Source organism: Lepidochelys olivacea (assembly GCF_965140295.1).
Source record: "Lepidochelys olivacea isolate rLepOli2 genome assembly, chromosome: 1".
Lineage (NCBI taxonomy): Eukaryota > Metazoa > Chordata > Testudines > Cheloniidae > Lepidochelys > Lepidochelys olivacea.
Window position 1 is genome coordinate 152,507,831 of NC_140411.1, and position 16,237 is coordinate 152,524,067.

At 41.7% G+C, this 16,237-nt stretch overlaps 1 protein-coding gene across 1 annotated transcript in view; it reads right to left on the reverse strand.

The window, feature by feature from the left end:
• CFAP47 (cilia and flagella associated protein 47) overlaps nt 1-16,237 on the reverse strand; it is a 649,074-nt gene that overhangs the window by 92,543 nt on the left and 540,294 nt on the right. The window contains exon 57 of the mRNA XM_084621504.1: nt 12,501-12,596. Within this exon, the coding sequence (XP_084477630.1) occupies nt 12,501-12,596 (96 nt within the window). The remainder of the gene's footprint in view (nt 1-12,500; nt 12,597-16,237) is intronic.

A 16,237-nucleotide genomic window follows, 5' to 3' on the forward strand; every position in this document is an offset into this window, starting at 1 on the left:
GAAGCAGTGGAAACATCTACAACAGTGGTTCTCAACCTGCAGTCCATGGGCCACTTGCAGCCCAATCAGCTAATTTGCATCCAACAATTACATTAGTTGTCTGAAGGAGACTGAACAGATAATGGATTATTTGGCCCATCTGTCACAGTTCTTTAAAATTACCCATACAACACTACGACCAGCACCAACAATAACCCCAAACACACACAGCCCCTCACTGTAGCATACTTCCTCATTTGCACCTGCACCAATCAGCATTAATCTTCCAGGATTGCCATTCTGTGTGTGACTCTGAAGTCTACAATGTCTCTGACTCAGTGTCAAGCAATGGAAACAGCTACAAGTACAGCTGAGAGCTCTTTTTGTTTAAAATAACACCAGGTTCAATCACTGGGCCCTGTGAGAGCCAGATGGAACGTTAGAGGCCAAAGGTTCTGTGGCGGTTGGAATGCGACAGTTGATCAGAGGAGGTGGGAGTAACAGCTATGTGGGGGTGTCAGAGCTGGTTGTTCCTCCAGCCAGGGGGCAGCTCTGTGCACAGGCTTTGGGGACCATGTACAAACAGCAACATGGCTCACTACAAGTATGCAAACAACAGCCCACATACAGAGGCGATGCTAGGGAGGGGCAGGAATGGTCATATGCCCCTCCCCAGACACCTGGGGGGGCACATTCCAGAGGGGGTAGGGAGATACAGCTGTGCTTAGGTACCTGCCTCAGGTCAGAAGGAGAGTATCTTGTCTGTGCTCTGTGGCTGCTTGCCCTGCCCTGCCTCAGGGTAAGAGGCTCAGGGGAGGGAGGGAGGGAGGAAGGGGGAGCTGCTGGGAATGATTGTGGGGATCGTGGGGGAAAACAGGGACAGCATAGGCCAAGGCTGGGAGTCAGGTGGGGCGGGGTGGCTGCAGCAAGGCAACAGCCATGTGGCCTGAATGGATGGGCATCTGGGAGGGTAGCAGGGCCGGGGCTAGCAGTGTGTGTGTATGTGGGGGGGGTATTTGGGGGAGAAATAAATCCATGGGGGATGGGAGGGAGGAACGGGGGGGGGCGCTGTGGACACTGGGAATGATCGTGGGGGGAGGACGGGGGACAGCATAGACCATGGCTGGGAGTCTGGTGGGTGGAGGGTGGCTGTAGTAAGGAAACAGCCATGTGGCCTGGATGGATGGGCATCTGTTTTTTGTTTTTGTTTTTAAAGATTGAAACAAAGAGAAGCACTGAGCACCTCTCTGGCTTGTAAGAAAAGAGTGGGGTAGAGTCTGTGTATGTAGTGGTAGCCCAGGGGTGAATGCTTGCTCACTCCATTACCCTCTCAGAACCCCAGGTCAGAATTAAAATACCCTGGATTTCCTCCCTTGCATGATGAATTCCTTAGGATTAATTATGATAGGACCACAATTCCCACAGATTTTCTGTTCATGCCATCGTGTCTGCAGACAAGTGAACTTCACCTTGCTAAGGCCACTATTGGGGTTGAAAAGAGCAGCTCAAGGCCATGGGCCAGCTGAATCTTTAGGCTGGAATATAACGGCTTGAGCGCTCTGGTTGGATGCTCAAATGGTTTGAACTGGGACTGTCTAACATGCCCAGTGCCCCTTCCTTGTTTCCTTGCCCCTCTTCTGAATGGGCAGGTCTAAACTGGGACAATAGGCAGTGTTTAAAAACATGTTTGCTAACATGCTTAAACTATCACGTTTTTCAATACAATCTATTTCCTAGTCTAGACAGGGTGGGTCAATGCCATATCCCCACACTCCATACTTCCCTCAGGTATAGGCTTTAAAGAGGGAAATTGCTCTATCGTGTAGTAAGCAGGGCTGTGGGTGTGTTTTCCAGCAACATGTCTTTTGGTTTTCATTATTCACCCTCTCTTGTAGTCTTGTGACAGAAGCAGTTGCTGACTGTAGGCTCCTCTGAGAGCCACAAACCTCTCTCCTGTTTTTGCTGGGAGTGTGATTTGTATCTAATGCTGGAAAAGCTGTAAAGCATGTTTAGCCGATGGACTCCTTTCACGCTATTCCCTTAGCAGCACATTCTGAGATGGCACCTCATTTCATATGTAAAGTCTTTTGATTGAAGAAGTTTGGACAGGTCAGGTGGTTTGTTTGCATTAGCACTCTGGTTTCTGTAGGTCTACAGCATATGCGCCCTATTCCCATAGTAGCTATAGGTCTTGCTATGTAACAAGAGAGCCACTTCCAGCTCACATTGGAAATACAGAAAGTAGCATTCATGGCAATGTTTTCTCTGCAAAGAGTTTACCAAGAAAGGATAAGGACAAAGTGTTGTCAGCTGCTCTCTCCCACAAGGTGCAAAGTACACAACAGGTGTGCACCAATCCTGAGTATCACCTTACTGCACCCATCCCTGCAGTTGCTGAGTGTTACATGGATACATACTTCAATATTATTTCTATTACAATACATCAATACCTAATAGGGGCTTACAAATTACAAGCTCTGAAAATACTGTATACAGATTTCAGAGTAGCAGCCGTGTTAGTCTGTATTCGCAAAAAGAAAAGGAGTATTTGTGGCACTTAGAGACTAACCAATTTATTTGAGCATAAGCTTTCGTGAGCTACAGCTCACTTCATCCACTGTATACATAATGGGTATTAGAAGGTATGCTGTATTGTACACAGTGGTGGGTTGGAAGGTATGGCATATTGTGTACAGTGGGATATTGGAAGGTACACTACTGTATTGTATACTTTGATGTACTGAAAAATATCGCATACTGTTGCACTTTGAAAGCTAGGGGTATAATTAATCTGTTGTTGTCATAAATATAAAGGGAAGGGTAATCACCTTTAAAATCCCTCCTGGCCAGAGGAAAAATCCTTTCACCTGTAAAGGGTTAAGAAGCTAAAGGTAACCTAGCTGGCACCTGAAGAAAATAACCAATGAGGAGACAAGATACTTTCAAAAGCTGGGAAGAGGGAGAAAAACAAAGGGTCTGGGTCTGTCTGTGTGATGCTTTTGCTGGGGACAGAACAGGAATGGAGTCTTAGAACTTAGTAAGTAATCTAGCTAGGTATGTGTTAGATTATGATTGCTTTAAATGGCTGAGAAAATATTCAGCTGTGCTGAATAGAATGAATATTCCTGTCTGTGTTTCTTTTTTGTAACTTAAGGTTTTGCCTAAAGGGATTCTCTATGTTTTGAATCTAATTACCCTGTAAGGTATTTACCATCATGATTCTACAGAGGTGATTCTTTTCTACTTCTATTAAAAGTCTTCTTGTAAGGAAACTGAATGCTTTTTCATTGCCCTAAGATCCAAGGGGTTGGGTCTGTGGTCACCTATGCAAATTGGTGAGGATTTTTACCAAACCTTCCACAGGAAGTGGGGTGCAAGGGTTGGGAGGATTTTTGGGGGGAAAGACGTTTCCAAACAATGTTTTCTCAGGAACCCAGATAAAGTTTGGTGGTGGCAGTGGAAGTCCAAGGGCAAAGGGTAAAATAGTTTGTACCTTGGGGAAGTTTTAACCTAAGCTGGTAAAAGTAAACTTAGGAGGTTTTCATGCAGGTCCCGACATCTGTACCCTAGAGTTCAGAGTGGGGAAGGAACCTTGACAGTTGTAATTTCACTGGTGTCAGTGAAATTACATCAGGGTCAAACTGGCCTAGTAGATTGAATTCTTTTTCTGTACTGCTGCAAAAATACCTTATGGCTTACATTGTTCCAGAAATCCTCAGCAAACATACAGTTATTGTTTGTTCCCTGCACTTTAGTGTAACAGAAACTAAAATGAAAAGAGGAATTTAAGGCTTAAGCCATAAAGCAAGCAGGTCAAATGTATAATTGAAGTGACTGAGCAACGCAATAGGTGTCCAAAAACTGGGATGCTAAGGAAAACCTGGTGTCTTGGTGGAGAGATGCAATAGATCTCCTCTGCTCCCAAAGCCAAACAGAAAGTAGCAGGTCAGTGGTGACAGAGGAGGTAAACCTGGCCTAAGATGATCACACCATTATCCGTCCTGAGTACTACTGACCTAAGGGACAGCTCTCTGCTTATGCAGCACGGAGTGAACTTGAAACAGCCAAAGGACTCTCCCCAGTGGCAGTGATGGTTCTGCTGCCTTCTGCATCTGCCACCTACTGTGCCGGAACCCACTGTGTAGCATAAGGGAAAGCAAAGGCTTCTCGGAGGCAAGGAGGAGACAGAGCATGTGAGGGAAGGGGAGGAGGCAGAGCTAGGCTCTGATATACCCAGTTCTCAACTGGCTTAAGGTCCTTGGGGGATCTTTCCACTTGGGCACAGTGGAGAATGAAGCCCAAATCTATGAAATAGACCAGAGTTCTGGATCACTGAAATAAGCGTCTTGGCCTGGTATCCCCATTTATATAGCTGTTGTTACAGGAAAACAGTCTCTTACATTTTTAGCCCCTGGCTGGTCTTTTTAAATAAGTAATATATAAGTAAAGATGGATCAGCTGTCTCATTGGTTTGATGGAGATATAGCAGCTCAAGGGCATAAAATTATCATTCACTTTAGCAGGGTTCAAAGCCAGCTAGATAGCAAATAAATGACACATTTTTGTGCACTGTCTGAGCAAGACCTTGCTAATTTGCTTCTAAGTCCCCATTCTATTGTCCAATCTGCTGGGCACTCTCCCCACACAAATTCTACCTAGCAGTGTACTTCACTGCCTGCTTGCACGCTGCGAGACAGTGTATGTCTCTTGGCAGCCATCTTCCATTGAATTTCTCTAAACCACAAAGTGCAGGTAAAACGATTGTCTCTCTAAACAGCTGCAGAAACTTTTCTGGGAAATGCAAACTTGTTGGAGGGCTAAGCTGCCACTATTATTCAGAGCTTTCACCCCAGTGGCAACGCTTGCATTCTGTGCTGTTTACCGGTTTAACGTGCTTGCATCTTTGCCACTAGAATCAGGATAATTCCTTGACACTGCCTATGAGATTAATATGCACCTAGTGTGCTAATATAAATAATTTGTTATCTTAGTGCTTGGGAATGTGAACAAGGGATGGGACTTCACTCCAAACAGTATTTTTTACTAAAATAAAGATGGATTATTTTTCTATCAAAACCTCACTTGCTTTGTCTGTAATTATAAAGCTGTATGCAGTTGTGCTGGCGTTATGTTGGGGATATATTTATTCATAAGATTGATTCTTGCCATTTATTCTAAGGTAACAGTGAGCATACCAAAGAAGCAAATGACAGAATGCATAAGCAGTTCTGTAAGTGCTCTTTTTTTAAGAATCTGAAGTGTCAGAGCCAGCAATGTACAAATCAGCCTAAATGCTAGGCCTATGTTAGGACACCTTTCTTAAGATTTTTAATCCACGTAGGAAACATGCAATCACAGTTTTCTTCATGTGTAGCTCTTTTTTAGAACAGTCTCCATCTGCTATTACATAGCATCGTAAAACATGACATCAAAAGTAGCGCTAGAAAACAAAACTCCTTTGTCTCATGAGTTCCTGCCTTGAACCCTGCTGCATACCACCAAAACCTTTAAATTGTGCCCCCTTAATATCAGTAGTTACTAGTCGCCTATGCCCATATGTGCATGTTTAAAAAAAAAAACCAAAATGGGGGAGGAGACAGCATGGTGTCTGTCCCAGCAGGTAAGGGAAGCTTTTATTTATCAAAGCGTTTATTTTCCACAGAATATGTTGCAAAAGTTTACTGGTCTATAAAGACAAGAGGGGCTGAACCTCAAGTGATAAACAATTGAATCAACTGAGTGTATGTCAATATTACTGTATTACAAAAGTGTATAGAGTGAAGTCTTTTCAGAAAGCTAATGCCACACTGATGATTAACACCATTGTGAAGTTTATGTATTAACACAATATGAGGAAATATGGATACTTCATGATACTATGCTTTAAAGTCTGGCCAATCAGGGAGAAACAGGTTTCCTCCTAGACAGGAGAAAAGGCAGGTATTTATTTACCTGTCTCATATGTAAGTTAAGCATTATGGAATCAAAAGGATGGAAGCCCCATTTATATACAGAGGGAAGGGAAGGCCACAGGAAGAGAAAAACAGGTTGAGGTCATCCTGCCTCTTGAAACAAAGTAGTTGAACTGGACATAAGCAGAGACAGAAGCCATCTGTGGCATCCATCACTAGACAGACACAAGGGAACAGAGCTTTTACAAGCTGAGAAAGATGGGTCCTTCTACCAAGGGGGAAGTTGAAGTCTCTGGAAAATGAATATAGGTGAGAAACCCACTTACACAAAGATTTTTCACCCAAGCAGATAAGAGAAGCCAGCATCTTGTACTTCTGTGGAAGATCCTGACCAAGGGAAAATCGCTGGGAAGAAAAATGACTGGTGAAAGAACCCAACTTGAACAAAACCTATACCTTACTAGATTTATTTTAGACCTTTTACATATGTGTTTTCACTTTTATTTGTTGTAACCATTTCTAACTTTTTTTTCTTTTATTTGGCATCACTTCAAATGTGGCCTCAATATTTTTTTTATTTTTACTATAAACCAAATCAGAGCTCTGTTTGCAGGGAAGGGTAGATTTACCCAGTTAAATTAATAAGCACTAATGTACTTTTGTCTCTTTACAGGAACAAACGGATCTTATTATTTCTCTGAACTGTCCAGAAGAGGGCTAGACATTGCAGAACACATGGTATTGGGAAAATCTGGGACTTGGAATGTGTCGGGGTCACCTTGCTGGTTGTTACCGAGGCTGGTGGAAACCAGAGTGGGGCTGTGAACAGGCTGCTGGGCCAAAGGTGCTGAACCAGGGCTGTCTAGCACACAGACACGTAGGGTGTGACCTGCATGCTGTAATACTGACTATGAGCATCCCAGGCAGAGAGCTCCAGTAGCAAAGCATTGTAAGGCCACCAGGGTTACAGGGTAAGAGGTGACACAACACCTCTCTGGTCTGGCTTTCACCCCAGAGCCTGTGACAAATCGCTTCAAGCTACTTGTGTGCCCTTCCTATCCTGGGCTGCTCCAAGGGCAGTAGAGGCCCCAAGCATATATTTAGCCTTGGGGGCCTGTCTAATTTACAGCAGCCTCATGGGCTGCGCTGAGACCATGGCACTGCCCAGAATCTCCTTAGCACTGTATGCTCCAGCTCTGCTCCCTCATGTCAAGGCTTGTCAAAGCTCAGAGGATAGTCTTATGGTTGTCCCCTGGAATGCCTGCGCTAGGGGAATCCTCTCCGAGCTGGGATAAGGGCTTTTAGGGCTCTTTTATACCACTCAGGCCCTTTTACCCAGCGTAAAAGGTCTGGATCAGGGGAGAAGACCTCACCCTTCACTAATAAAAAAAATCAAAGCTTAAATTCAGGAACACAAAGTGGCAGCATGAGTGGACGTCAGAGTATGCTGTATTCTTGTATGCCATTTAGGGCTCAAAGTGATATGATTAGGAGACCCTCTGGGGGCCCATTTAAGACAAACCTTCAAGTTTTTCTTGTTTAATTTAATATTTGAGCCACTCTATTGTACAAAAATGTTTGTTCTGGACAAGAATCTTTAAATTAGTTACTGTATGCCTACTGTATAGAGATTTGACCTTTGCTTAACTTCTGTGCTTGTATTTGCTACAGCATTCTTAATCTCATTGTAATAGGTTACACTTTCTTTGCTTATTTAAAAAAAAAAGTCAATACAATGTTTTATGTAAAAAAAGCTTCAGAACAACTCAATGCAAAAAAACTGAACATTAATTCAAAACAATAGTTGAGAAATCAAGCCCTCAGAAGTCATTTAGTGCAACGTTAAAGTAGAAAGCTCAGTTTCAATACTGCCTCTGGTGCCTGTGCCTTAAGATATGGTATGTGTGTGTGTGTGTGTGTCTCTCCCCTCCCCCATTAGCAATATAATCACATAATTTAATCTTATAACAGCTACTGCTCAGCTAAAACCAGAAAATAAACCAGAGATTAAATAAAAATCTAATATATAGCCACACTTAAAACAAGTGCTGGATCTTATTGTGGCCCTCTGTCTCCAAAGTCTTGCAAAGAAGTTCCATCTTCTTTTCTATTTTTGTAGTGCTAGGGTAATTTTCAAATATAGCTAAGTGACTTTGGTGTTTAAGTACCATATTCAAAAGGGAAAATTGACTTTCAGTAAGATTTAGCAGCCTAGGTACATAAGTCATATTTGAAAATGGGATCTTGGTTTCAAAGTTATTGGGGTGCTTTTGAAAATTGTATCTTTGGACTCCGTAAATAAAGTTTGTCTTTGTATTTCTTTCCCCCTAAATCATGCGGATTGTTATTTTAAACAGCTATAGTAAAATATTAAAGTAGATGGAAGTGTCCAAAATTGCTTCCTGCAAACTGTTCTACTCAAAACTCAATGAGGGATCTAGACAGAAAACTTTTAAGCCTGGAGGATTTAAAATACATAAAATGAGACTCCATGAAAGAAATGCAACAATGTAGATACAGCTTTGGAGAATGCATGTAAATTCTGTGCCAATTGTCCTTCCACCTAAAAATATTTTATAAAAATTTGATTTTTTGATATTGGGGATAGTTTCTGAATTTTTTGGCTATATCCAAAGAATGAGTGTGCAGATAACTTGCCATGGCTAATTTAGGTCTAGATATAGAGCTTTGATTCATTATAGGGCAAAAGCACCCTATTTCAACTGAGTTTTGGTTATTAAAATATCACTAAATAAGGAACAGGGTTTTTCTACCTATGCAAGGACATGCTCTGAGTCAGTCTATCCACCCACAGCAGTTAATACATGGATCACCATCAGCAGGTTATTCTAATTTATGATTAATGGTCTTTTCAGTTTCTATCCCTATTGAAATCAGGAAATCTAATTTTTTATCAAGAGCCAAAACATACTGAAATAACTGAATACTTGGTTTCTCTGTGTTAGAAACTAGAGAAAGGAGACTAAGTTATATGAAATAATAGCCTCCCCTGAGGAGGATTTGTATAGTTTAATTGCTCTGAAGTACTGTACCTGGGGTGGTTAGTTAGAAATCATGAGACAGTGATGAAACCTACTGTATGGCCTAACTTCAATCTGTGAGGCAATTATATCTTGAATATCTATTTCCCATGATAAATTCACATGAGAAGTTTTATATGGCTTTGCATGGGACTGCAAGAAGGGTGACTTTTCTGATCTCAAGCCAGTCCATATCTGGTACAGAAGTATATGACAGAGACCTCCAAGCAGAGAAAAATAAATAAAATAAGAGAACAGCAACTTGCAACCTCCTTCCCAATAGCTGTTAGCTAGAAGGGGAAGCAAAATACATGTCAAGAAATACCCAAACTGTGACAAAATTTGGAGGAAACTGAGTGGTTAATCTCACATTTCCTTTTTCCATAGGACCCACTATGGCTATTTCCAGGAGAAGCTGATACAGGCTTTAGTTTGTATTTCTCCAAAGGCTAAATTATTTGGTTTAATTCCATATAGAGCAGGGGAGGGCAAACTACGGCCCGCGGGCTGGATCTGGCCAATCAGGGCTTTCAATGTGGCCCGCAGGATTGCCAGCCCCATGGTGCAGTGGGGGCTAAGGCAGGCTCCCTGCCTGCCCTGGCTCCGCGCCACTCCCGGAAGCAGCCAGCATTACATCCCTGCAACCCCTGGGTGGGAGGGGAGGGCAGAGGGCTCCATGCACTGCCCTAGCCTGCGGGTATCACCCCCCCCACCACAGCTCCCATTGGCCGGGAATGGGGAACTGCAGCCAATAGGAGCTTTGGGGGTGGTACCCACAGGCGAGGGCCACGCGCAGCGGAGCCACCTGCCCCATCCCACACCCAGAAGCCACTGCCGGACATGCTGGCCTCCTCCGGGAGCGGCGTGGGGCCAGGGCAGGCAGCGAGCTTGCCTTAGCCCCGCTGAGTGCCACTGCCACCCCGGACCTGCTCAAGGTAAGCGGCATCAGGCCGGAGCCCGCAACCCGAACGCCTCCTGCACCCCAACTCCCTGCCCTGGAGCCCCCTAACCCCCTGCCCTGGGCCCCCTCCTACACCCCAACCCCTTGTCCCAGCCCTACATTCATGGCCCTGCATACAATTTCCCCACCCAGATGTGGTCCTTGGGCCAAAAGGTTTGGCCACCCCTGATATACAGCATTTATGTGAATGTGTATGGTTACATAATGATAGAGATAGACACACACACATATACAACTGTATGAAACACGAGTCAGAGAAAAAAGTTTAAGGTTCATAATCTAATAAAATGCCTTGTACAATTTGAAATTGAAAAGCATAATTTACAACGTGACCTACCCAAAGACCCTGTTTTGAAAAAGCATTTAAATGGCTTGAATAAATACAGAAATCTTTCCATCATTTCTGGGATGTGGGATAGACCATTGTTTTTATATTAACATTAGAGCAAAAGATGACACTATCACATTATGAAAGACCTGCAATTATTACTGAAATCCCTTAAATTATGAATTCATCCTGAACTAACCACAAGATTGCTCCATATTGCAGAATAACTTCAGGAAACAAGTTGCTATTAATGTACAACTCGTATATAAATGTTTGTAAAATTTACAAAAGTAAAGGTAATAAATTACTTTCAGATCCTATATCAGTTAGAAGGCATAAGTAAAAATTAAAACATTGCACATAAAGACATAACTGAAAGATTTACTTTTAATTCCTGGCAAGTCTAAGTTCTAGTTTCCAGATTTCTCTGAAATAGTTGAAAATATCAAACAGTGTAGGAAAATACAGAAAATAATAGCTTTCAATGGACAAAGTGCCTTGGGAAAAAAGAAGGGATGAAGGAATATACATGCTTAAATACAGCTGAGTGATTCTAAAGGCTATTTCTTGCTTTCTTTAGTGTTATATGAACTAATATAAGGGGAACTTTCAATTGTTAAATTATTTTACTTCAGGAAATTCTTTTCTCCTGCTTTCTCCTTAACTGATCCCTTTAAATGGATGATTTATCAAAAACAAAGCCAGTCTTAAGGGAAAAAGGCACCCTGGGCAAACTTGTATTTTGGCACCCCAGCCCCCATGGGTGCCCCCCATTGCCCTGTGAGCTCCCCACCTCCGCTTTGCCCCAACCCCTACACTGTGCCTCCTTCAGCTCAACCCCTGCACCCCATCTCCTGCACCCATGTGGGTTAAACTGACCTTGATGCAGAGCAGCTGGCATTGCTGCTCTCTCCCTCCCTTGAACACTTCTCCTCTGTGCACCCCTAGGCGGCTGTGAGGGGTGGGGGGAGCAAGGAGTCATGTCAGGGCTGCCTGAATCCAGGTCACTTTCCCCACCTGGCTGCATAAGGGGAGGACAGGTGAGCATCAGCCCTGGTGTGGAAAGTCACCTGGATGAACAGAGCTCTTATTATTTCTCCTCACTTCCACCCTCACAGCCCTTAGGGAGGCGTGGAGGAACATCAGTGGGGGGGCAGCAGTATCTGTGAGTCACTGTTCCCCCTCCCCTTTTTCCTCCGCCAGGAGGAAGCAGGGAGAAATCTGGGTACCCCGCAACGTGGCGCTCCCCTGCCAGCCAGGAGAAGCTTCTGACTATACCAGCAGTGTGCACCTCTGCACTGCCACATGGTGCCCACTTGATCATGGCACCCTTGGGCAGTTGCCTGGGTAGCCTACCGCTAATGCCGGCCCTGTCTAAAAAGTGCCTTTTTTCATTAAAATGTCTTCTTCTCCATTACGCTGTGTTAGGGAAACCATGTGTTGTTGCAAGAGAAATACATTAAACTAATAACTTTTCATGCACATGAAGAGTGCTTTTCAGATATACAGATCTGTATTTATTCCACACACATATTATGTTACTAATTTGGGAATCTAAACAGGTTGTTTGGGTTCAGTTTTTTTTTGTTTTTGTTGGTTTTTTTATACCTTCAGTTTACATTTTAATAGGAGATCTACCAGCTAGATGCTTTTTCCACCTACTAGGTCACGTATCTTTGTATAATGCTATTACTAATCTTCACAGACTTAAAATGTAACCTTGCCCATTTGGCTCAAACATAGGATAGCTTGGTTTACCTTAAATGAATTTATCCTCCTCCATTAAAAGCACTTGCTTCATGTAAACAATATGACACTATTTTTCAAGGGGTCTTACACTCATTGTTTTGGTTAGTTAGCCACATTCTAGAAAAAAATGCAGGGACCTCTTGTTTCTTTTACATATCAACAACAACATTTGTAGCCTTCCTTCCTAAAATGGGATAATCAAATGTCATGCTTCGTGGTGTAATATGATTATTAAAGGGTAAGGAAGGAATGTCTGTTTCTGCCACATACAGCACTGCACAACTGGCAAGCCACAGTTTCAGGGATAGGTGTAATTCTTTCCTATGAAATATAAGGTGTTGGCCACTGGCTCACTGATTTAGGATGAATTCCTAGTCCCAGTGAAGTCCAACTCAATATATCGTAGTGCAAACTTCTCAAACTTTTAAAATTTTGTTTATATACACAATGTAACTTCCTATATATTTCAAGGTCTGTAAAAGATGACACCTTGTAGAACCACAATAGCATATAAACAGGAAGCCACATACCTTGTGTCTGCTTCAGTGGAAGATAGAAAGCAAACTCCTTACTGCTGGAGCGATGCAGGACAGATTCACAGAGAGGACGTATGGTTTGTTCCTGATCTAATGGGGAAAAAGGGAGAAAAAAATTCTTACACTTCAATGTCACATTCAAGGAGTGAAATTCACTGGAATTGAAATGTGATCAAATGAGTTCTCTAATGAAAGAGCTTCACAAATGAATGTTCTTCAAAGTGTACTTTGAAACAGGAGGTGACATTTTTGAAGGGTATCCCAGTGTTTTAATCACTTTCCTTAATATGCTGAATGTAATTGTAGATTTAAACATGGAAAGCCTGTTAAATATCTTTACAATAAGAGAGACAAGATGGATGAGGTAATATTTTTATTGGGCCAATTACAGAAGTTGGTCCAATAGAAGATAAGATATTACCTCACCCATCTTGTGTCTCCAATATCCTGTGACCAATATGGCTACAACAATGCTGCATTTACAATAAGATACATATTTCCATTTTTTTTAAAATCAAAGGTTAAAAGTGAAAATCTTCTCAGTTAGAAAGGTACTCAATGCACAAAAGAAATTGCCTATGATCCAAACATTAATCTACTATTCATATGACTCACAATATCACACTCCTTATTGCATGCTACCATATCCTGGATATAAATATTTGAAGACCAAGGCAAGTAGGTGGATAAAGAAACAAAACAGGTAATAGTGTAAAACATGTGAGCCCTGACAACAGCAAGTGAGTTGGAGCTAGCAAAACTGCAACATGAGGAAGAGATGCTGTAGAGGTTAGACAATGAGAAGATGCTGTTGCTGTAACAAGTAGTAACTGGATCAATTGTACAGGCTCTCATCAGTTACTAGTTCATAAAGATCCTGCATATTTAAATCAGTGTTACTATTTTCAGATGCAGTGACAGATTTCTATTTACATTTAATCCTGAAAACATTTATACCCAGGCAGGGTAGCTGGACAATTTACGGGCATGTAACCAATAGAATCAACCTACCGGACCAGGAAGGCCTGTGGTGCATTTACAGGCCTGGACATGGTGCAGAGTCATGATCTGATTTAGGTAGCTAAATTACTGAGAGAGAGGGTATTTTGGATAAATGAACAATCATATTGTGGGCAGTGCAGTCTAGTGGCTAGAGCACTGGACTGCAACTCAGGGGACCTGTGTTCTCATCCCAGCTCTGCTACCGGCCTGCTGAGTGGCTTCAGGCAAATCACTTCCCCACTCTGTACCTTAGTTTCCTAACATGGATAATGATGCTTACCTCCTTTGTAATGTACTTTGGGAGCTACAGATGAAGAGTGCTATATAAGAGCTAGGTATTATTATTGTTAAAACTATTTCTGAGGCATGCACTGAAGACTTGTAAGTCTAATCATGTGCCTGGGATCTGAGTCTCTGCAAGAAGACACAGCATCAGCAGATTGCTACCCAGTTAACAGAGGTGATACTTAAAAGGAAGTAGCAGGAAAACCTGGGGGTAGGGAGATAATTCTAAGAACCTGAGCCAAATGGATTATTGTGCTAAGTGAATGTGACGTGTGCGGACACTCACATTGAGAAGGATGAAATGACTTGCCAAGGACAAGACAATGTTATACAGCCACTGTCTTAAGTTACCTTGAAGGTTACTCTGGAGTGTGATGTGGTCACTGTGGAATCAGAAGCCAAGCCTGAGCACTATTACTTAATAAAAAACTGAAAAGCTATGTGACTTACTCTACATTCTGAATTAATTTTATTTATTGTTTATATTACCATAAGACCCAAAATGTCCTAGGCACTGTGCAAACACAGAGGAAGAAGCACCTCAAAGACCTAAGTTTGCAGACACAAAATAGACAAAGGGTGGGGGCAGGGAAACATGATACAAACAAAGAGATGTGGGGGAGAACAGGAATACATTTTATTAGCTACTGAATTTTTCTTGTTTTTTTTAAGTGTAAATATACTATTTTTGTGGACAATACTATATTACTGAGTTTTCAAAACTAATTCTAAGTACTCAGATTAAGAGAGGGAGAGAGAAACTGACAACCATTCAGGAAGACATCTAGGAAAAACTGACATGAAGGAAGGTCACTGCAGTGTGTCGCAATGAGGGCTGTGCAAAGATGTCCAATTTCACTAATTTAAATAAGACTGACTGACTGTAGTGAGGATTACTTGAGGGAAGGAAACCTAGCTTTTGAGAGTGTGTCCATGCATTTGCATGTGGATGGATTGATTTTCCAAACTTGTAGGAAGGAAACAGAGTTTAAATCAGGCAAATACATTTTATAGTACCTCTATTGTACTGAGAAGTGAGACTATTAACTACAGATATATGGATGAATGCTCTCTCTAAACAACAAAATTAACAGGAATGTGCCTTCATTATCCAGTCATTAAAGGACACTGATTTCACCTCAGAACTGGAGAAAACAAAACATGCAAACAACAAAAGATAGTTAGTATATCTACAACTCTTCTGTGAAACAGGGTATTTTAAAACATCCCACTGAGCTTCAGCCTGTTTTACCTGATAGGGGGCCATACAGGTAAAAACTTTCTGACTGCACATAGAATGGGTGACTGTGAGGCTATTTTACAGAAATCCAAAGCAGGATGGATGGGAAAAATTTACATGCTTTTCTTAAATACAATGTCAAGTTAATGGTATGACAAGCCATTTTTATTATATCCATATACTGCAGCGGAAGGAGCTAAATGTTTTGTAAACTTACTCTGTAAAACTGAAGGAACCTCCTAATTATTTCCCCAAGTCTGTAATGCGCTAAATTCATTACAGCAAGTTTCCCTCATTTGAAGCCTTCTTGCTGTGATCAGGATTTTGCAATGATCACAATAACTTTCACATAATATTTATTCAACACTGAAGTTATTTTTCACAAAACTGTTCAACTAACCTCCGGGGATATGGTTATTGTAAACTAATTACACCATGTGAAATTAAAAGCACTGGGTGATACCTCATGATGTCCTAGAAATGTGCATATGTTATCATAACCATACTTATTAGTGGTTAACATGATGGTCGCAATTATGCCAAAAACAACACAACTAATCTCAGCACTTTCATTTTAAATTAATTAATCACTCTCTAAGTTGACCTGGAAAAAAAAAAGTGAATTTCTTTATATCTGTGTTAATTTAGGCCAACGCTGGTATACAAATATGCTGTGATATTTATTTCCAATATATTTTTACTGTAAGACATATAATAGTGATAAGTTGGAATGTGCACATTTGAGGTAGGCTGGACACGTGATAAAAATCGGAGAAAACAACCAGCAAAGAAAGCCTGGGAAGAAGAGGACGTCAAGAAAAGATGTGCAAAACCACAGTTTCAATGGACAGACTCTGTCAAGAGAAGTTTTAAGAGAAAAGGACTGGACCTCAAAGACCTGTCTGATGAACCAGAAAAGAGACGCAAAGAATCATCGTCACCTCCACCCCTATGTAAACAGGAAAAGGAGTGAAGAGGTGAAGTGATATTTTTACCATAAACAAACAATTCTTTAGGTCAGATTTCCTCTGAGTTCAGCATTTCATTCAGTTAAATGAATTAATAAAGGGGGCACGTAAGTAATAAGCGAGCAGTCTGAAAACCTGTCTAAAACAAGTGGCAATTTCTGCATGGAAATGAATTGATTGAGCTAGTCTGTGTACAATTCTATCTTGAAAATACTATTAGCTTTAGTAATGCACAG